General features: G+C 39.1%; 1 protein-coding gene across 5 annotated transcripts in view; it reads right to left on the bottom strand.

Moving 5' to 3' along the window:
* NEO1 (neogenin 1) overlaps window positions 1-18,855 on the bottom strand; it is a 215,817-nt gene that overhangs the window by 48,653 nt on the left and 148,309 nt on the right. For 3 of the 5 annotated variants that reach the window (XM_075045711.1, XM_075045710.1, XM_075045713.1), the window contains exon 8: window positions 4,770-4,989. In XM_075045711.1, coding sequence (XP_074901812.1) covers window positions 4,770-4,989 — 220 coding nt within the window. The remainder of the gene's footprint in view (window positions 1-4,769; window positions 4,990-18,855) is intronic. The other 2 variants (XM_075045715.1, XM_075045712.1) reach the window with 1 other exon arrangement.

Raw genomic sequence — 18,855 nt, forward strand, 5'->3', positions numbered from 1 at the left:
CTGCTTTGAATACAATTCTTTCCCTTTTGTCTACTAGACTTTGTTTAGCTCTACAGCAGAGGGCAGACAATTCTCATCCTGATGATTAGCTACTATTAAATCATTTTTAATACAGAAGCCCAGGCAAAATTATTCCACAGTATTCCCCCCCCTTTCCTACCTTCCAGCCATTACACTTTAGTTTGTATCACAGAAATACGATGCCAAAATCCCCATTCTTAATTTATTTCTTTTTAAGTCAATTGGTACGGTTGATTTAGCATAACTTGGTTGAAAACATTTTGAAATCCCTGTTGATTTCTGCACTATTACACTACATCTATACAGAGGGAAACAATACACTTACTGTAACTGAAGATCTATTTAAAACACATTTTCTAGAATATTCTCCTTCATGAAAGTTGAGCTAAAATGGTATTGCATAAACAGCTTTATTTCAGTTTTTTATTAATTTCCATCATAAAATGAGCAGCATCATTATAGCACATTTGAATTAAAAATGTTTACAAAAGAGTCTTCTTTTAATGTTTATAAAGTATTTTTTGCAAGAAAGAAGCTGACAGAAGTGAGACACACACTGAAGAAATCTCACACCCACCACAGAATGTGACGGGGGGGGGGGGGGGGGGGGGGGGAGGGCAGGGAAAAAGGTAATTATTTTCTCTTACTAACTTTTCCAGTTATAGCTAGTGCAAAATGTTTGCTTGAAAACGCATTTTCAAATGGATAATTTCCTTTAAGACATGTCTTAGATACAATCATGGTATTTGAAAACCCAGACTAAGTGCCAACTGATTCACAGCTGTGGAATAACATTCATCTCCTATTGACATGCAAAATATATTGCATTTTCTGCCTCAAGTGTAAATGCACTCAGTGATTTTATCCAGAAAAAAAACCAAACCCAAACATCAGCAATCCAAGGTTATCATCTAAAATTACAAAAAAAAAAAATTCATAATTATTTTAATGGAAAGACATTTATCAAAAATTAAATAGACACGTCAAAGTATTGCAGTTTTCAGTAATAACTAGGAACTGTGCCTTCCCTCACAACAGTATGTTAAAAATATGTTGAGATTAATCTAATTAAGGGCTACATGAATCTCTCATTTATGCCCTTTCTTAGGGAGCCTTGAGCACCTTTTACGAGCTCTGATGTGTTTAGGTAGGCATAATAGGTAACAAAACAGATGGTCTATATGAATAACTGTATTACCCTATAGAACATTATGACGATTCTAACTCATTCCAGTTTAATCCCCGACTAAAGAGCTTTGTAAACTAGACTTAAGGTTTAAAATAGCTATCAAGTACCTAAGGGAAAAAGCCTACAGTTCAAAACCAGAAACAAGTGTTAAACTGGAAACATGAAATTTAAAGTTGCACTTATATATAAAAAACAACCAGGGAATTATTAAGAAGTGAGTATCATGTGCCAGCCACATCAGCTGTAGAGCCTGGCACTGAGCTCAGAGAGACATTCTGACAGTGTGATTACTCACAATTAAACTCCATTTTCTGTGTTTGAAGCACACTACATTGAACTGTGGGTTTAATATTATTTTAGTATCTCACACATGTAATTTACCATCTTGTACCAGCAATGTGCTAGCTATTTCTTTTGGTTTTGTCCAAATCTTGAAAGTTTGGAGTTGTTCTGCCTGAGTGCTTGTCTGAAGTTTCACAGAACCAAACCTCCCTTTGCCCCCCCCAACACACTGGAATTTTCATACCCTTTTCAGGGGAACTGTCTTCAACTTGGAATACCTAATGCAAGGATGAAATAACCATGGAACTATACAATCTATGAGGAAGACTAACCTCTATCTGAGCAAATTATTTCAGTTCTTCTAGAGGTGTGACAATAAAGCCATGAGACACCCACTTCATCTGTACATAATTGCCTCAATCAAAGCCTCTGACACCATCAAGCCAACATGAAGACATGCCACCAGCTGGTGACATCCTGTAGCCAGTGAAACAATCAGAAACAAGCTGTCTTCACAGCTGATTTCCAGGCTTTGAAATGCTCCTCTTCCATGGACAGTTTCAGTTTCTCTGTTAAGAGAGTAACCCCCAAGTCCTACAGATCTTTACTGTCACTCACCCCTCCTCAGCAGACGCTACATACTGTCAAACCCAGGTTTAATCATTTCACAAGTGATGAAAGCACTTTTTGCTAGAATTCCTTGTTTGCTGCCACTTCCAAATCGTCTGTCGCATTCAACTTAGGGGCCAACATTGTTCTGCAAGCAGACACTGAGTTTAAAAAGTAAAGTATGTAATTTCTCTGGGGGCAGGGGCAGAAGGCACCTCTTGGCAGCTGAAGCAGTTGGTAGCATAAAGCAGAGATGGGGCACAGGAGAGCCTTTTGCAGGAATGCCCCATGATTATGGGGTGGGAAATCACATTCCAGTTGTCTTGCAGTCCTCTAAGTAAGTTCAAAGGGCAAAGTTAAGGAACACCTTACCATGTTTCTGTGTGTATCTCCTTGCACTGAACAGATAAAAATAAAAGGAATGTAAATCAGCGGTGGTTGAGGCAGCTGATACCTCAGGAACCGCACACCTCATATACTACAGAGAGATTTAAGCACTCCTACAATTCACAATATGAAGATGACACTCTACAGCCCTTTAAAGATGGTTTAGAGATGTCAGAATATCTAAGCTAACCCATTCCATGTTATACATAATTTTTTCATTTTTTCACAAGCCTGATTTAAAAGGTGAATAAATCGAATACCTAGTCTGATCACTGCTCAAATACAAGCGAGGAAGAGACAACACTTAGGTTACTAAAAGGATCCAGCAATGCATGCAATAAAAACGGTACATGTAGGCAAAAACATAATAGTATGAGGGGATGTTACATATGCACTTAAACCACAGCAAAGATATATGATCATGTGTAATTCAAGGACTACAAAGCAATCATTTAAGCTAACGAAGAAAGGAGGGTTGCACATGCAAGCTTGACTTCAAAATTTTCTGATTTCCACCTGCTTAGGTGTGTGTGACATGCTCATCTATTTTTTTATCCACTAACCAACCAACGTTTCCACAAGACCCAACCAAATGGTCAAAAAGTACCATGTAACATCAAAATGGTAAACAGAACTTTTTTTCTTTCTTTTTAAACTTTATTGTTCTCATTCTCTAAATCCAGGCTGAAAGGCAGGATTTCACAGTATTTTCATACCAGTCTGTGAAATGTGTGATACCAACTGTCTTTATGAGGCATAACAAAAAAACAAAACCAAAAACAAAACCAACAAACTTCCAAAAAGCAAAGGAGGGGTAAAGTTGAGAAAATAGTATGTGCTAATAAAAAGCTTTCAGAGCCTACTCTGAACCCTGATCCAGAAGGACGCTTCAGCAAAGAAAGATCTCATTGAAGTCGATGAAACCACCTGCTTACACATAAGGACCAGCTTAAGTACTTTGCTGTGTAAACTTTCTGTGGACTACATTAACTCAAGCCTGGAGGGTTGCTGTGCAAGAACTGGAAACAGCAGTTTCTGCAGGTTATCCTATAATTTCCTAAGTTATTCACCACAAATTATGAGATTCCTCTTACCCTTTGTTCTGCACATGCTTTTGGCCCAGGAGAAATATCTTCTAGATTTCTATAGTCTTCTATGTAGTGGAAGGGGATGCATTTTGTTTCCTCAAAAGCAGTACAAGGAAAGGCATGAAGCCATCTCCAGCAAATTACTTTCTAAAAACCCAGCCGGTAGAGCGGTTACAACCAGGAACGTGAAGGACTAGAGGCAAGAAGCAAGAATGGCTGGCCAGATCCCACCTGTTTTCCACTTAAAATACGTCCAGTAAGAATGAATATTACCAAAGTAAGGAATTAGTATAAAACCAACAGTTGTGAGGCAAAGAAAATGTTACTAATTGTCTCAATTAATTGTCATGAGCCTGGACAAGATGTGTATCTACAGAATTAAGAAAGAGTGGCAATTCACCATAAATAGCAGCACGTTTTATATTCTCTTCAAATGACTTTGAGTCTCATGCTCCAGTCAGTAAGTAGACAGATAATTTTCTCTTGAGTAATAAATCTGATAAGCAAGATAATTTGCAATTAATTAAGCATTGCTCAAAATGATTGTTAGCGCTAACTTCTTCAAACTTATCACAACAATTTGAAACTGTAATTCCGAGCAGTAGATCCCATCAGGAATTAAAATGGGTAGCTTGAACTAAACCATTGGGATAATAGGTCAAAACCTCACGGATGTTTCACATACATGAAACTTCTATTTACAGGGTTTACTAGGAGAGAATCAACATTTAACCAACACCTACCACATGGTTCTCTCTAGAATCAGACTACATTTACAGGGTTTGAAAGCACGAAGTGACTGCTCACTCTCAGTAGCACGTGGTTTATCTGCAGAACGTTTCTGTGCCCGCTGTGGACAGCATTTATAGCAGTGTCAGTGTTCCTGAAGAGGTGTTACAGTCTATGCTTGCTCTTGGTTTCTAAGCAGTCTGCTAAAAGCAGGTAGCAACTGTTTGCAGTCAAACACATGCACAAGCATTGCTCCTAAGAATAAGTATATGCAGTAACGAAGCAAATAAAAATGCACTTCCTCTAATCAGGGTGCAGGAGAGAAGGGGACACAACCCCTCGGAATCCACAGCCTGTAAGACTTTGAGCATGAAAGAGTTAAAGTTCATAGTGCTTCTAAGCAAAACTAGCATGAAGAAGAGTCATGAAAGAGCACAACCCGTTTTACACATCGAGATCTTTACCTGTTTATACCTTCCTTGGTGTAGAAGATTGAATAGGTGAGGTTGTCTCCTTGAGGGTCTGATACAGGCGTCCGCCACGTCAGTCTGATGAAGCGAGTGGAGACGAGGGTGGCCACGACGTCCCGCGGGGCTGAAGGCAATGGTCCTGTTGTAGCTGGTGCTAGATGGTCATTAGTGGCACTGGTCAGTGAAGTGGGAGGTAATGTTGGGATGGCAACATCTTGTCATGTGCAAACATTGGGGAATATGAAGGGCAAACATCACCACGGTTTAAAAAAAGAAAACAGAAAAAAACACAAAAGAAATAAACAAAACCACGATGGGAAACAAAAGAAAATGAACACACACAAAAAAGGCCATTAAACTGAAGGCTGACATGCAGGCAAAGGTAACTACTGGAAACTAATGGGAAATATTAAAGGACACATCACTGTCGAGCAAGCAGACCAAATCTCCATTGTAATGGAAGTGGCAAGGGAAAGGGAAGGGTGAAAACTGAGGATAAAATATGACCTCAGAAGAGGACGTACCAGTGGCAAACAATATTTTCATTTCTTTGTAAACCAGATGTAATACCAAATGTTTACCAATAAACCCCCCCCCACTTGCATTATTTATTCAAAAATACATCCAGACCCAATTTTCTACTTTAATTAACATGCAGAATTAATTTATACTATTCTCAATCAAAAAAAAAGACAGACGAATACACAAAATTCATTTAAGAAGTGCAAACTCATCCAGGTTGTGCAATTAAACACTGAAGTCAATTCACAAGGTAACTGCTTTCTGAACTGGTTGGGTTCTACTACTGCCAACAGTTAAGATGTGGTGACAAACTTGGTATGGCAGTGGAAATACAGAGTTTTTCGTAACCTTCACTAAGGTCACTGTTTTCTTGCCATCAATGCTTTCTCTCCCTCTCATAACATATATTACATAATTTTACAAAGATACTAACAAGCATAAACAACTCTTGCTTCATATTATACGAAGGCTTTGCAAACTTTTTTTGTGGTAAGTCATGTACATCTTCCTGTATTACTACTTTAAAGCTAGGATAAATCTCTGGGATTATTGCATTAAAAGGTTGGCAAGTTAACAGCACAGGCTGTAACGTACAAATAGCTGTTCTCCAAATCCTATTAAAGCAATCCATCCAGTAAATCTAACAGTAATATTCTGAGCAGCTGGACCCCAATTACCACAGAGTATTACAGGAAGCACAATTAGTAACAAAACCCTAAAGCTCAGGATACCCTGAATTTTTCTGGATTCTTAACTATTTACCAAGCTTCAGCCACCCGATGACATTTTCCACAAGGGACTCCGTGCTGCCAAATACATTTATTCACTTATTAATTATAGAAACTAACTAAAATGGCTCCAATTTTCTCCAGAAAGTAGTTCAGGACTAGTACAGCTTTTATTGAGAGCTGCAGCATCTCCACCTAACATACTACCAGAACACGTGGACTTGTGTCTTGACAGACAAGGACAAAACTGCACGCAAAAACCCTGACTAAACCAGAAAACGTTATCTGAACAACCAAACCTTCAGGGAGACGCACCGCGAACGCCTCAGCTGCACTGAGAAGTCTATCATCAACAACAACCTGATTTTAAATTCTAAAAAAACCCTTTGTCAACCAAAGCATCATGTCATATGTAGTTCTTGAATTGGCAGAACTCTCATTTTTTCATTTCTATTTCTTAGGCAACTACTGACAATGGTGGAAGAACAAGCCATTTACTCTTACCAGATTTGCCCGACTTAATAAGAGTACGTGGGCAGAACTGAGACACTTCATTGTTTCACATGAAACACTACTGAACACAGCACCACAAAGACAAGGGTGTACTTCTGGGGACCCACAGCCACCACAACAGAGGCCCAGCTCCACAGGGACACTGGCAGTGTCCCCTCTCCCTTCCCATGTGCCGGCGTGCCTGTTACTGCTCCATCGCATCTTCCACCTTTCCTGAAGCTCTCATTCACGTTTTATCTCCTCTCTCGGATATTGCCCATTCTGTCAACTGGGAAAGTTTCACTCCCCCAACAACTACTGGTGTAAATACAATCACCGATTTAATTACATTTCAATTACATGTTCCTTCTTGCTTTCATACTAAAATTGAGACGTTTTATTTCAATACCTGTATCTTTACAGGACTCTGCAAGACTCCCAGCACCAGGAACATACATTTTTTGGTACTGAAAATACAGATCACAAAAAGACAAGTACTCAAGAATATGTTCCTAATTATCCTTGCCACACTGTAAGAGCCACAGATCACAATTAAGGATTCTCCAGCAAGCCCCTCCCGATCAATAGACTATACCATTAATTTCACACTCAGTGCAAAATCTAAACTGTTTTTATGTTCCCATAATTAGATTTCTTACAGAAATGCACCACGTTTTTAGCTCTTCTGAGCTCAGACAGGGCTCCTATGCCCCCAAGGATAACCTTGTTACTGCAGACTACTCAGTACAGCATACTTCATTACACAGCTTCACCCCTTGTTCAATGGTACAGTACCATATACCAAGGAGCAATAGCAGCATCTCAGGGCAGAAAAGGTTCTAGCTAAAGTTATCAGCACTTACAGTTACCGCTAAAACCTTACTCCAACCTACAACATCACCATCCCTCAAAGCAGTAAACACTGAAGTGTCTTGTGGACAACTTGACACCAGTGCCGGATAACCCAGGAGGAGAGATGCTCTTCTACATTTGCTATTTGTAAATAAGGAAGATCTGTTCAGAGATTTGATAGTCAATGGCACCCTTAGCTGAAATGATCCTCAGATGGTAAAATTTAAGATCCTGAGGAAACTGAGGAAGGCATCTGGCATAATCAAGACACTGAACTACAGGAGAAGAAACTTCAGCATGGTCACAGGACATGTGTAATCCCATGGATGGGCTGCCCTCAGGGGCATCTTAGATCAGGAGAGCTCGCTGATCTTCAAAGACAAACCACTCACAAACTCAGAACAATCCATTTTCCTACATGCAAGAAAACAAATGGGCACGGCAAGAAGGCAGCTTGGCTGAACAGGGAACTCCTGGCCCAGCTCAAACACAGAAAGTGTAAAGGAAGCAAAACCAGAGACCAAGATGGCTAACCAAAAGTAACAGAGTAACACCATCCAGGCATGCAGAGGTGGAATTAGGAAAGCCATATCTGAATTGGACAGGTGGATGGTGGGGCATGGGGAGAGCTGGCTGGCCCAGCAGAGTCCCAGTGTCGTGGTGAATGGGGTGAAGACTAACCGGCAGCCCAGGAAATGAGTGGCGATACCCAGGACTTGATTTCTGGGCCAGAGAGGGTTTTGTATCTTCATCAGTGACCTGGATGATGGGACAGAGAGCACCTGTAGCAGGTCTGCAGGTTACACCAGACTGGGAGGAGCAGCAAATACATTGGCAGAAAGAGACCCAACAGAGAAGTGGGCTGGAGGGAACCTCAGAGTTCACCACTGACAAATGCCCTGCATTGGGGTCAGGGAATCTTCCCAACTATCATCTCTCTGCCCCTAAACGACAATTAGAGTGCCAATTCAGTATCACATTTATGGTCCTGGTTACATCAGCCAGCTTTCTCCCACATTTAAATTTCAGCCCATGCTAACAGTTCCCTTGGACTGGAGACTTACTCATTGCATCTACCTTTACTCCTTCCACATCGTGTTGCCACTGAGGAACAAGGTACAGCACTCTGCAAAAACCTCCTTGGTGCCTGTAGTTTTCAGCCTCTTTCCCAGAGCGCCTGCTTGATTGACTCCCATTTCATTTCAAATTTCACTTTACACTTCAGTTGAATATTTTCCTCTTGCAGAGAGCTTTAATTTCCTACCCTTCTATTAGCTAATTACATTAATAATATTATTTAAAACCATGAAACAGTTTGAGGAATAATCTGGAGGGAAGCTGTTATAAAAACAAACTTGTGTTTTACAGCTGCATAGCCAAATGCCTTCTGAAGTAGCATCTTCTGAACCATTCTGGTGAACTCTTTGATTGATTGCTTCACACATTTATTTAAACTACTTAACATACGAAGTGCCTCCATTTTTTAAAAAGAACGAACACTTCACATCCAGCACAACAGGCAGTTGCTACTTTAGTTGTTCATTTTAACTCTAGGAAGACTGCAGGAGATTAATTTCTACTGTATGAACTTACAAAGAACAAAACGCCAAAGAACAGTATCAGACTACCATTCTCTAGTACAGCAGTTGTCTTTTTAGAGCTGGGAGACCTGTTCACACTCAAATTGCAAACCATGTTATTTTCCATCACCTTACATTAATACTTGGTTTCTCTTACGTGTCTTGGTAATATTGTAGGTAATTGGTAGGGTGATCTGCTTCAAATTACATGCTCTTGACACAAAGGATGCTTTTTTAAAAAAAAATAATTAAATTGAAACAAAATGCTGGAATTTCTTTAAGGAAAATTATTCCCCTGAAAAATTTTTAAAATTCATCTGCTTAATCTAAAACACATCACACATACTCATGTATTTGTCTTCCTATGTAATGAAAAAGATCCATCTTTAACTTAAGTGATCCGCACACAGTGCTCGAAGAACCTGCAGGCATCAAGATGAAGAGTCTGGGAGAGCTGCCAAGATTTCCTAGATGAACAGAAACCCAGTTTTATCCTCACGCCAAGACTCAAAACCAGAAATATTCCTTCTGACAGCATTATAGGTAGATTGGTCAAACACAACAAAAAACTAGTGGCGTCAGAAAAATAAACTGAACCAAATAAAAGCACAAAGGACTTGTAAATCGTACAAGTAAGGTAAGCAATGAATAGGCATGAAAACTCACCCACTGAAAGCTGCAATTAAATATCAGCTTGGTAGCAATTTGGTACTGTTGATAGCTGTGGAACGTATTTAGAAGACTAGGTTATTTCCTTTCCTTCTTCCCCCATTCTTCCTCAAAATGCCTCGAGTGCCATTACAAACTGATTTGTACACAGCCATGTGAGCAGAATGCTCAGCAGTGCCGAGCTGTGTTAATGAGTAATTACACTAAAATTAGTTTTAATGCCAATAAGGGAGCAGCTTTATTACTTCAAGCTTTTAAGCATGGTGTAACAAGTAACATGCAAAACAACTCTCTTCTTTCTAACATATATTTCGTCACTTTTAAAAAAGTAACTATACTCTGGAAAATTCTTTGCAGGCCTATTCCTACACAGTTTCACATTAACCTCATTTTAAAAAACAAGTGACATGTTAAGAACATGGAAAAAGAACGATGTTGCATGCCAGACATATATACAACAGATTTATCTTTTCAACCACTGCTGACACATCAGTTTTTCTGAGCTTGTGTTTTTCTAAGGGATCAAGAAAAAGTCCTTGTTCAATTGGCATCACACAAAGGCTGTACAGTCGAGATATAGCACGTTGTCTTGAATAGCATTTGAAAGAAATCATTCAGCAAAACAGCTGACATAAAATGAATCACTCCTTAAACAGCGGCTCCACTGCACTCAGGGGCTGAGGGGGGAGACCGAGGTTAAACAAATGTTGCTAAATGGATACATTAGAACTGTCGCAATATAATTTAAATTCTGGATCAATAGACAAGGAAAGTCACTTGATTTATCTGTCTGCATCTAACGAAGTTGAAAGCTAACAAAAATAAGTTAAAAACAAAGCAAAATATTTCAAGCAGTCCTGTTTCTGCTTCACACGGTAATTTTTCTAATGCTTATGTAGTAACCTAGGCAACAGAAGGATGTCTAAACTAGTGAACAAATACAGGTAACCTTCGACTACTGAAGCCCACTCACTGCAGGACACCCAGCAATCCACCAACAGGGTGAGGCAGGCAGGAAAATGAGAAAGTAGAGTTTTCCTAGCCTTCCACTAAAAACATTTTTTACCTGTGGTATGTATACTTCATTCAGGATTCCAACAAGTAGCGTTGTGCATTTGTGCTGCCCAGGTGCAACACCAAGACTTGCAGCTAAGACAGCTGTAGCACAAAGCCCACTGACTCGGTGTCAGAGAAGATTCCTTCTCTCTGTCTCTCTCTCTCTCTCTCTCCAGACCCATGTTTTGCAAACCATAAGGTTCCCAGCTCATTTTGCTGTGCAGAATGAAGACGCGGGGATACACATCTGGATTGCTAATTTCTCAAATCCCTTCTGTCAAGCTGCTCCTTTCGAGGGTTTCTTCTGGGCCGACATCACCTACTGTCACTATTTTATCCCAGGGTTCTGGGGAGCACGTGAATACTCACAAGGAGTTGGACTCAAACAAACAAATAACCACCAGTGAGTTCTATAACTTGAATCCTTCACTGGCAAAAAGCACAATGTTTAATTTTACCAACATTAGGCTGGTAAAGTCTAAAAGGCAAAGGCTACGGATGTTTATCGGTTTGCTACACTAACGTGGTACCCAGCTTTTAATCATGTACAAAAAATGACCCCTACTGCTATTAGCGTAATTCACTGCGGTGAGATGACAAACGATTTGAATGTGTGTCTGTGGTGCTATTCTATCATCATCATTTCAGGATGCTGATGTGATCTTTTAAAAACAACTCTGTCAAACATGCCACACCTGAAAAGTAGTAATTGAAATGCTCTACTTGTTAGCTAATTATTAGAAATATTTTCCACGTTGTTCAGCCCCTCTGGTTTAGATTTCCTTTTTCCTCCTTTTTTCCTCCTGCGGCACATTATTGGCGTATTCACAGCTTCCTCCTGCTTTGGGCAATAACATTCCAATTATACCATTGGATATACTACACAAAGGAAAGGCGGAATAGGAATGTTATCTGCTTCAGCTTTGCCGCTGTTATCTGAATGACCTGGGACGAGTCCAATTCCCTCTGCTACCTCGTATGCATAACGAGTAAGCCACTGCTACAACCTACCTCACGAAGGTAGTATTGAGATGTACGAAATTAAGATGTGTGAACACTTTAAGAACTAGTTACTGGCCATATTTGGACTATTCTTGGCCATATTTAACTGCTCACAAAGTCACAGTTACAGTGCCTGTCAAATGAGAGCATCACGGATTTCTGAACCGTGGTTGAGGCTGCATCCACAACGGAAGGCAGCAGGAGAGGCACCGGAGGGTGAACCAGCTGCTTCTGAGAGCCCAGCACTCATGTCATATGGACTCCATAGGTTTCACTTTGGACTAGCTCTTACCCTGAAGACCCGACAGGGGCCAGAGTGCATCTTGCAGTTCAGTTTCATTCTAAAGACATCAAGATCCAAGACCACTCTGAGATGCAACTCAATGGGTGAGGAGCAGGCATGAGTGGAAATTTCATGAGTGCTCTCCTGATGGAAATGGAAACTTTCATGTAGATGCACCCTCAGAGGAGACAGATAATGTAGCAAGTAGAGAAAAAGACAGACCTGGCCAATGGGAATCAGTTATGGGGACAACCGATGAACCTGGGGCATTAGAGAGTGGTTAATGTATATTATTGCAGAAGAAAAGAAAGTCCTCTTTATAAGGACTTTAGAGGGAATATTATAGCTTTTAAATGTAAATAAATCTTTGATTTCATCAACAGAGACCTACAACAACCAAGAACAGCAAATTAGTATTTTGCCAAAAAAAACCCTGTTGGAAAAAACATGACCTAGGACATTCAGATCTCTAAGCACCTTTAATATTTATCTGTATACCATAAGAAAAAAATGCATCTGAGGTACCGATACATTAATTTTGACTTGGGGTATTCAGATAAAACTGTTTACTCAATAAGGAATATTTTTCACATAAATTGCTATTTAATTGATTCCAGAAAGGTAATCAAGACTTTCAAACATTTTTCTTTCTTTTACCTAATGCACCATTTTCCTAAATTTGAGCTTTAGTATATGATATTATTCCTCCTGCTTCGGAACAGAAGGATTCAACTTTGATCAAGAAGCTATGATACTTCAAAGCGTCATAGTAAAAAACCATTGATTTTCTTCTGTATGCTTTCCCTCATAGTATTAAAAAAATACAGCAGTGATTGGTTGCAGTGTAATAAGCATGAAATAAAGTTAGTAAGTCCACGCTATACAACTATCCTTTAAAATTTTACTTCCTCTCCTATTTTTTCCCCTGTGTTTTTACTCATATCAAATTGTCGCCCTTCTTCAAATGCTTACTTCATAAATTTATGACAGAAGGGACATCATCTTGTTATTCCTAGCAGTTCCCTGCAGGAAACCATAATCAAAGAAAAACACGTTAACTGGCCCTAATAAGTTCTTGTAGGACAAATAGCCACCATGCTGAAGTTGGTACTTCATCTCAATAGATCAGTTGTAATAACTGAATTACTTCCTTCCCTTGGAAAAACTAATTAAAAGAAATCTATCAGACTCCTATTCTTCTACTAAGAGGTGCTTTCATGCAAAACTGAAAAAGTGAATAAGCACACATGGAAAGAAGAGTGTATTAAACTAATTTCTGCTGTGTATAATGAACATACTTTTCCTGAATATCCTGGATTTTATAACGACAACTACCAGCACCTCCATTTACCTGGTGCAAGACACAGATCTCTGTCTGCTTGACATGACTGTAAAAAGACAACAAAATTTAATATTTCAGAGAAAATTCAAAATTGTATCAATAGTTGTATACAAAATTGCACTCCATGAGATAACTTAAACTGCAGAACTTTCTGTGTGATTTTGCTATATAAGGAAATTTGTCAGAAAAAGAAAACACACAAGAACGTTCAGACCAACACCTACATGAAAGCACAACTGTGGCCAGCTGGACATAAAGCCTACTAACCTTGAAATTACTTCTAGAATTAAAATTGCACAAACCATTCAGAAATGCAAAGCACATCTGCTGAGGAACTGACCCTCATAAAAGCTGCCTCATGCCTGCACGACTGTGTAACAGTGGTGTATTACAGATCAGGGACAATGGGCTCAGAAATTAAAAAGTACAGAGTTTTTACGGTTTATACTGCAGTGTTTTATACATTACTTGCTGTGATTAACTGAAAATCCATTAGTAATGCTTACCGCTGTATAGAAAAGACATTTGGTACCCAAAGAGACAGAAAAATAGTAGAATCTTTGATAATGGTATTTTTCCAGTAACTTTTTCTTTCTTTCTTTTTTTTTAAACAACATGTTCACATGGCAACAGTATATTAGTGTCTCATTTCACCACTCTACCTGGCCAAAGAAACCTCCAAGTTGCCAGCAATTTTCAACCCTGGGCATTTTTCTCTATGCACTTATATACTGGTCTTATTAAAGCCAACGCTTTTAACTTCTGTAGTATTTTAACTACTTTTGACTATAATACACAATCAATGACTGATGGCAAAATGAGGCGACATTGTCTGGAGTCTGTCTGCTGAATGGGAGAGATTCCCCTCTCCCACGTGCACCTTGCATGTTGTAGAACTGGCTGTACTTACATATATACAAACATAAAGCCCTGTACTGGCTTTATGGCCCAGACCCCAAAGCCAATTTGCCTCGTTAGTGCAGAAAAAAGAGGATGCAACTTTCCATGCAGGCTACAAGAGAGCTGAAGGTATTGAAGGGGTATGACAGGCACCAGAACTGGTTCAACGGAGGTGGCAGAACTACAGACTTTCCGCTTGGGATATAAAGAGCCATTTAGATGGTCTCAGCTGCCCACGAAACTGTTGCCTGAAACAAGGACGAGTTGAAGTGAGCTGCCCAAGGGGATGCAGACAACATCAAGCACTGTGGGTGCAGTTGGAGGATGGAGCCAGGCTAAGAGGAGCACCCAGCTCCCACCAGAGCAACTCCTGCCTTGGGAGGGGGGTACTGACTGACCTGAACCGATGGGGAAACCATTTCAAGGAGTTCAACCTGGACATAATTATCCGCTTCTTTTCAGTACTATAAACCTTTTTGCTGCTTTATCATCCTGAATCAACTGACTACTTTTTCACAAAAGTATTTCCCTAGATCATCTCAGAGAAGGAAGAGGACTGAGGACGAGAACCTGACACAGCTCTCTGAATCAACTTTGTCTCTAGCAGACTCAAAAAACCAAATCCAATCCCCCATCCTGAGGAAAAGACCCTCCCCCCCAAAAAAGCATTAAATGAAATTGAGACGCTTGCCTACTTATTTCTCTATGCTGACATTTTTTGCCTAAAGCAGGCAGGCAAAATGCCTTTTTTTTTTTTTTTTAAATTGCCTTAGCTTAATTTACATTACCACTGGGAATGAGAACTGTTATTTACTCTTCACTCCATGCATATTCCTTGCAAAAAGCCCACCAAAAATACATAACAAGCAAATTCCTAAATACTCCTCACTGATTATGTTTTTTAAGCATTCATTTGGTTCTATATTCTAATGTAAAATGGACACTGATGGGCACTGAATAGATTGTGACTATATAAATATACTGATAAACACGTTCTGACCATGAGCCTGTTTTTCAAAGGAAGTCATAAAATCCATTCTGATAAAGAACACTCCCCCCATTTTCATTTCATGATTAAATGCTTTGGTGTAGAGGAAACAATTTGATTTTTTCCTGTCTCATAAAACAACCACTAAAAAGGCATGACAGACCTTATTGACGCATTACACACAGCAGTGAGTCCGCAGAGGAAGGCAGCCTCTCCTATAGACCTAAGCAAGAGCCCCACAGTTCAGATCAGATAGCAGTGTTTCAGGGGAGGATGTAAAGAAAAAAAGCTCTGCATGCATTTGGATCATGAGACTCACACTATAAAAAAGAAGGAAAAAAGCCAAACATATCTCTACCTGCCCCTGAGGAGTTTAAAGCTAACTACTTTTAAACAGGTTTTGTTATTGGAAAGAAATTCAAACCATAACTACATATTACAAAATGGACATAACAACCTTAAAATCCTGTCGTGAATTTTTTTTTTTTTTTTAGATTTAAGTTTTTTTTTTAAATGGCCACTCCTTGAAAAAAGAGAGTCAAAAACCCTAAACAAAACACACATATAGAACCCAAGGCAGTAAAAATGCATATAAATGCACCAAAAGAACCCTGTACAGGTTGTCCTCTTAATGTAAATATTCATAAGTTGAACTCTTACGCAGGATAAAAATCTCTCAAGAACAGCAGAGCCTGCAACAATATGTTGTAATTTGACTTTAATAATAACAGGAGAGCAATAATTTTATTTCAAAAGCAAACGTGCTACATTTGAGCAAAGCTCTTTATGGATAGCTACTAATAAAAATATCGTGTATTTTTGGAAAGTGTTAGTTCTTACAGGATGTGGAGCCATTTGCATATTTGAAGAGTTAGGCAAGATTGCTCCCTCAGTCTAAAGTTTCACTGGGACTCTGCCAATAACTCATTTTATCACCTTGAGCAAATCACTTCACCGTGCCTTCATTTCCAATCTCACCTTTTGTGGTTTCTGCAGTGTTTCTCAGTTTTCACCCGCTGTTTGTGTACCCGAGGTAACATGGCCACGCACACTGTCAATTCTGTAAACACTACAAATAATTAACATTAACAATTTCAACCAGCCAGGTTTAGGACTAAATCACTGCTTTGATTGCAGAGCAGTACCAATACACCAGCAGCATGACCAAACCACGCTACTGGACTATTTAAGGATGTATTTTCAAAGAAACACCACAGGGTAATTGCTCCCTTTCTCTCTTTTCTCAGTAACAGCCTAAACTGAAACAAATAACCCGCCCTCAAGCTGCAGTTGTTCATCTAGCAGGTGCAATTCCTGGCACTGTTCAATGCTGCTTCTTAGAGATAACTTTGATAACCCTTGATTTTAAACTGGAATATTTTATTTAAATGACCATAACACTCCTCAGAGTATCCTCTGGATAAAATGTGTATCTTCTCATTTAGGATATCTGCAGCTGATGAGCGTCAATCCAGAGGTGGCTACAGCACACACAGGATTTCTCTGAATGTTGGCCTACATGGTCTTCTCCGAGAAATAAATGGGAAGTGAAAGAATTTCCCTCAGTTTGGGATCTGCTGACACTTCAAGCAACTCCACGGCAACAACTGTGGCAAGCTCAAGTTGCAACAGATGAGACTGAACGAGCTGTTTGTATGTCAAAATTGTACTCATTTCTGCTAATGTCTTTATCAAACATCTACTTATTTAACCACTTGTTTTACATATCTAGCGTACTCTACTTTTCATTCATTTAGGTTGATATGTACAATTTTTAATTTTTTTTTTTTAAGGGAGAGAAGATACCAGGCAAACCCCACCTTTCCTCTTTTAGCCTATAACCGTGTATAGAGCAATACAATTAGATGTGGTATTGGGTTTTTATATTAATTTCCACTGGACTTCTCTGTTAAAGACTGTATGTATCTGCTCCTTGCTTACCACTTACAGGCTACCTCAGACCCACCGTTTTTATAGAAACTAGATGAGGTATCAGGATGTTTTGGCAGTCATGTAAAGGACACAAAACCCAATCTTATGAACTCTTAAGATTTTTTTAAAGAGTCAGGTAATGTTCTTTTGCTTCTTCATATTTCTATTTCTAACAGAAATAGTAAACCCCATCAGCGTTTTTAAAATGTACCTTCTTTCACTAGCTCAGAAGCTTGGGAATTTTGTATGCACATCACAGCACACAAGAATGTGAGGTTATTTCCCAAATGTACATGATGGAGTCTATAGCAACAGATGCAACATTTTAAACGTGGATTACTCTGGTCATTGACCACGGTTAAAAAGTCTTGACCAAGGAGATTAAAAAGCAGTTATATGTAAAATGGTACTGAAAAAGAGAAGAGAGGACACTGACTCTAGTCCCAAGGTGAAATGTCCATTGCTGAGACACAGTAGCCCCTATTAGCTCTGTGACTTGGGCTCAGAAAAGCAGACCCACATACAACTTTCCTCTTTCTCCTTATTTTCCTTTAGCACCTTCAGTAATAATGTGTCACAGGAAAACCATGCAGAATCCATTTTTCTTTTAAAGACTTTGGCTCCACAATTATTAGTTTCTTTGGGGGTGGGTGGAAGAGAGGCAGTAGGAGAGGGGAAACAATCAAGAAAATAAGAAAAGACCATACCAGGATATTTCTAATGCAGTGAGAACAGTGACAATTTGCAGTTAATTTCAATACTGAAATTAGGCGAATTTGAATGCACATTACTAAAAATTACTTTTAGATTTATTTATTTATTTGTTAGATTTATTTGATTTCCTTATGGTATAAAATCCATAAACCTATTTAGGTTATCTTGTCAAGACTGCTGGAAAAAATACTTGACATCAGAAGTAAAAGAATGTTCTCCTCAATTCAGATATTCAATTGTACGAATCCTATTACATATGCAACCAAACTGTAAACCAATCCTTCTTTTTCTCCAAATGGCATTCAGCTGTCTCTGACATTACTGTATAATTTAGCAACTTTGAAATATAAGCAACCAATTAAGACCATATCCACACGCTTGTTCCCCCCTCTGGTGCGAGACTGACAAAATCTGATATTTTCCTTTACAACATGAGGCTAGGATCAATTACAAATTAAGGCTACTTCTGTCCATCTTCACAATCCTGTTTATGAATAATAAAGGCAGAGGAAATGCCTTTGGTAGTTGTGAGAGGTATCAAGCTAAAGCTAATCCAGCCACTATATTCTTCATCTAAACAAGAAACAGAAAACCCCACTAAAAACAAACACCCATCATGATACAATAAATGTATCCCATACAGTTGATGTTCCTCACCCCTATTATTTTTATTTTCACCTATAACTAGAAGCCATATATAGGCAGAGGAACAATCAACCATCACTTAACAACTGCAGCTGGTCACACTGAACGTACTTGCATTTGCTCAATACCGTTTCAGAGCCGCAAAGCTTTGGTTCCTGGTAATAACTACTGCTGACAATACATTATCTAGTAAGGCAGCAGCCACCTGCCAGAAACAACAATTATATAAAATATAAGAGGATAAACAGCAAATTTGGTAAGTGATATTACAGTAAGTGTATTTGCTTTTATTAGCCTTTCTAGTGGCAAAGAGACTTTTATTGGACCGAGAAACTCCATTGGGAATTCAGGATAACCCAGCAGAGATGATATAAA

The sequence above is a fragment of the Buteo buteo genome, chromosome 13 (assembly GCF_964188355.1).
Source record: "Buteo buteo chromosome 13, bButBut1.hap1.1, whole genome shotgun sequence".
Taxonomy (NCBI): Eukaryota; Metazoa; Chordata; class Aves; order Accipitriformes; family Accipitridae; genus Buteo; species Buteo buteo.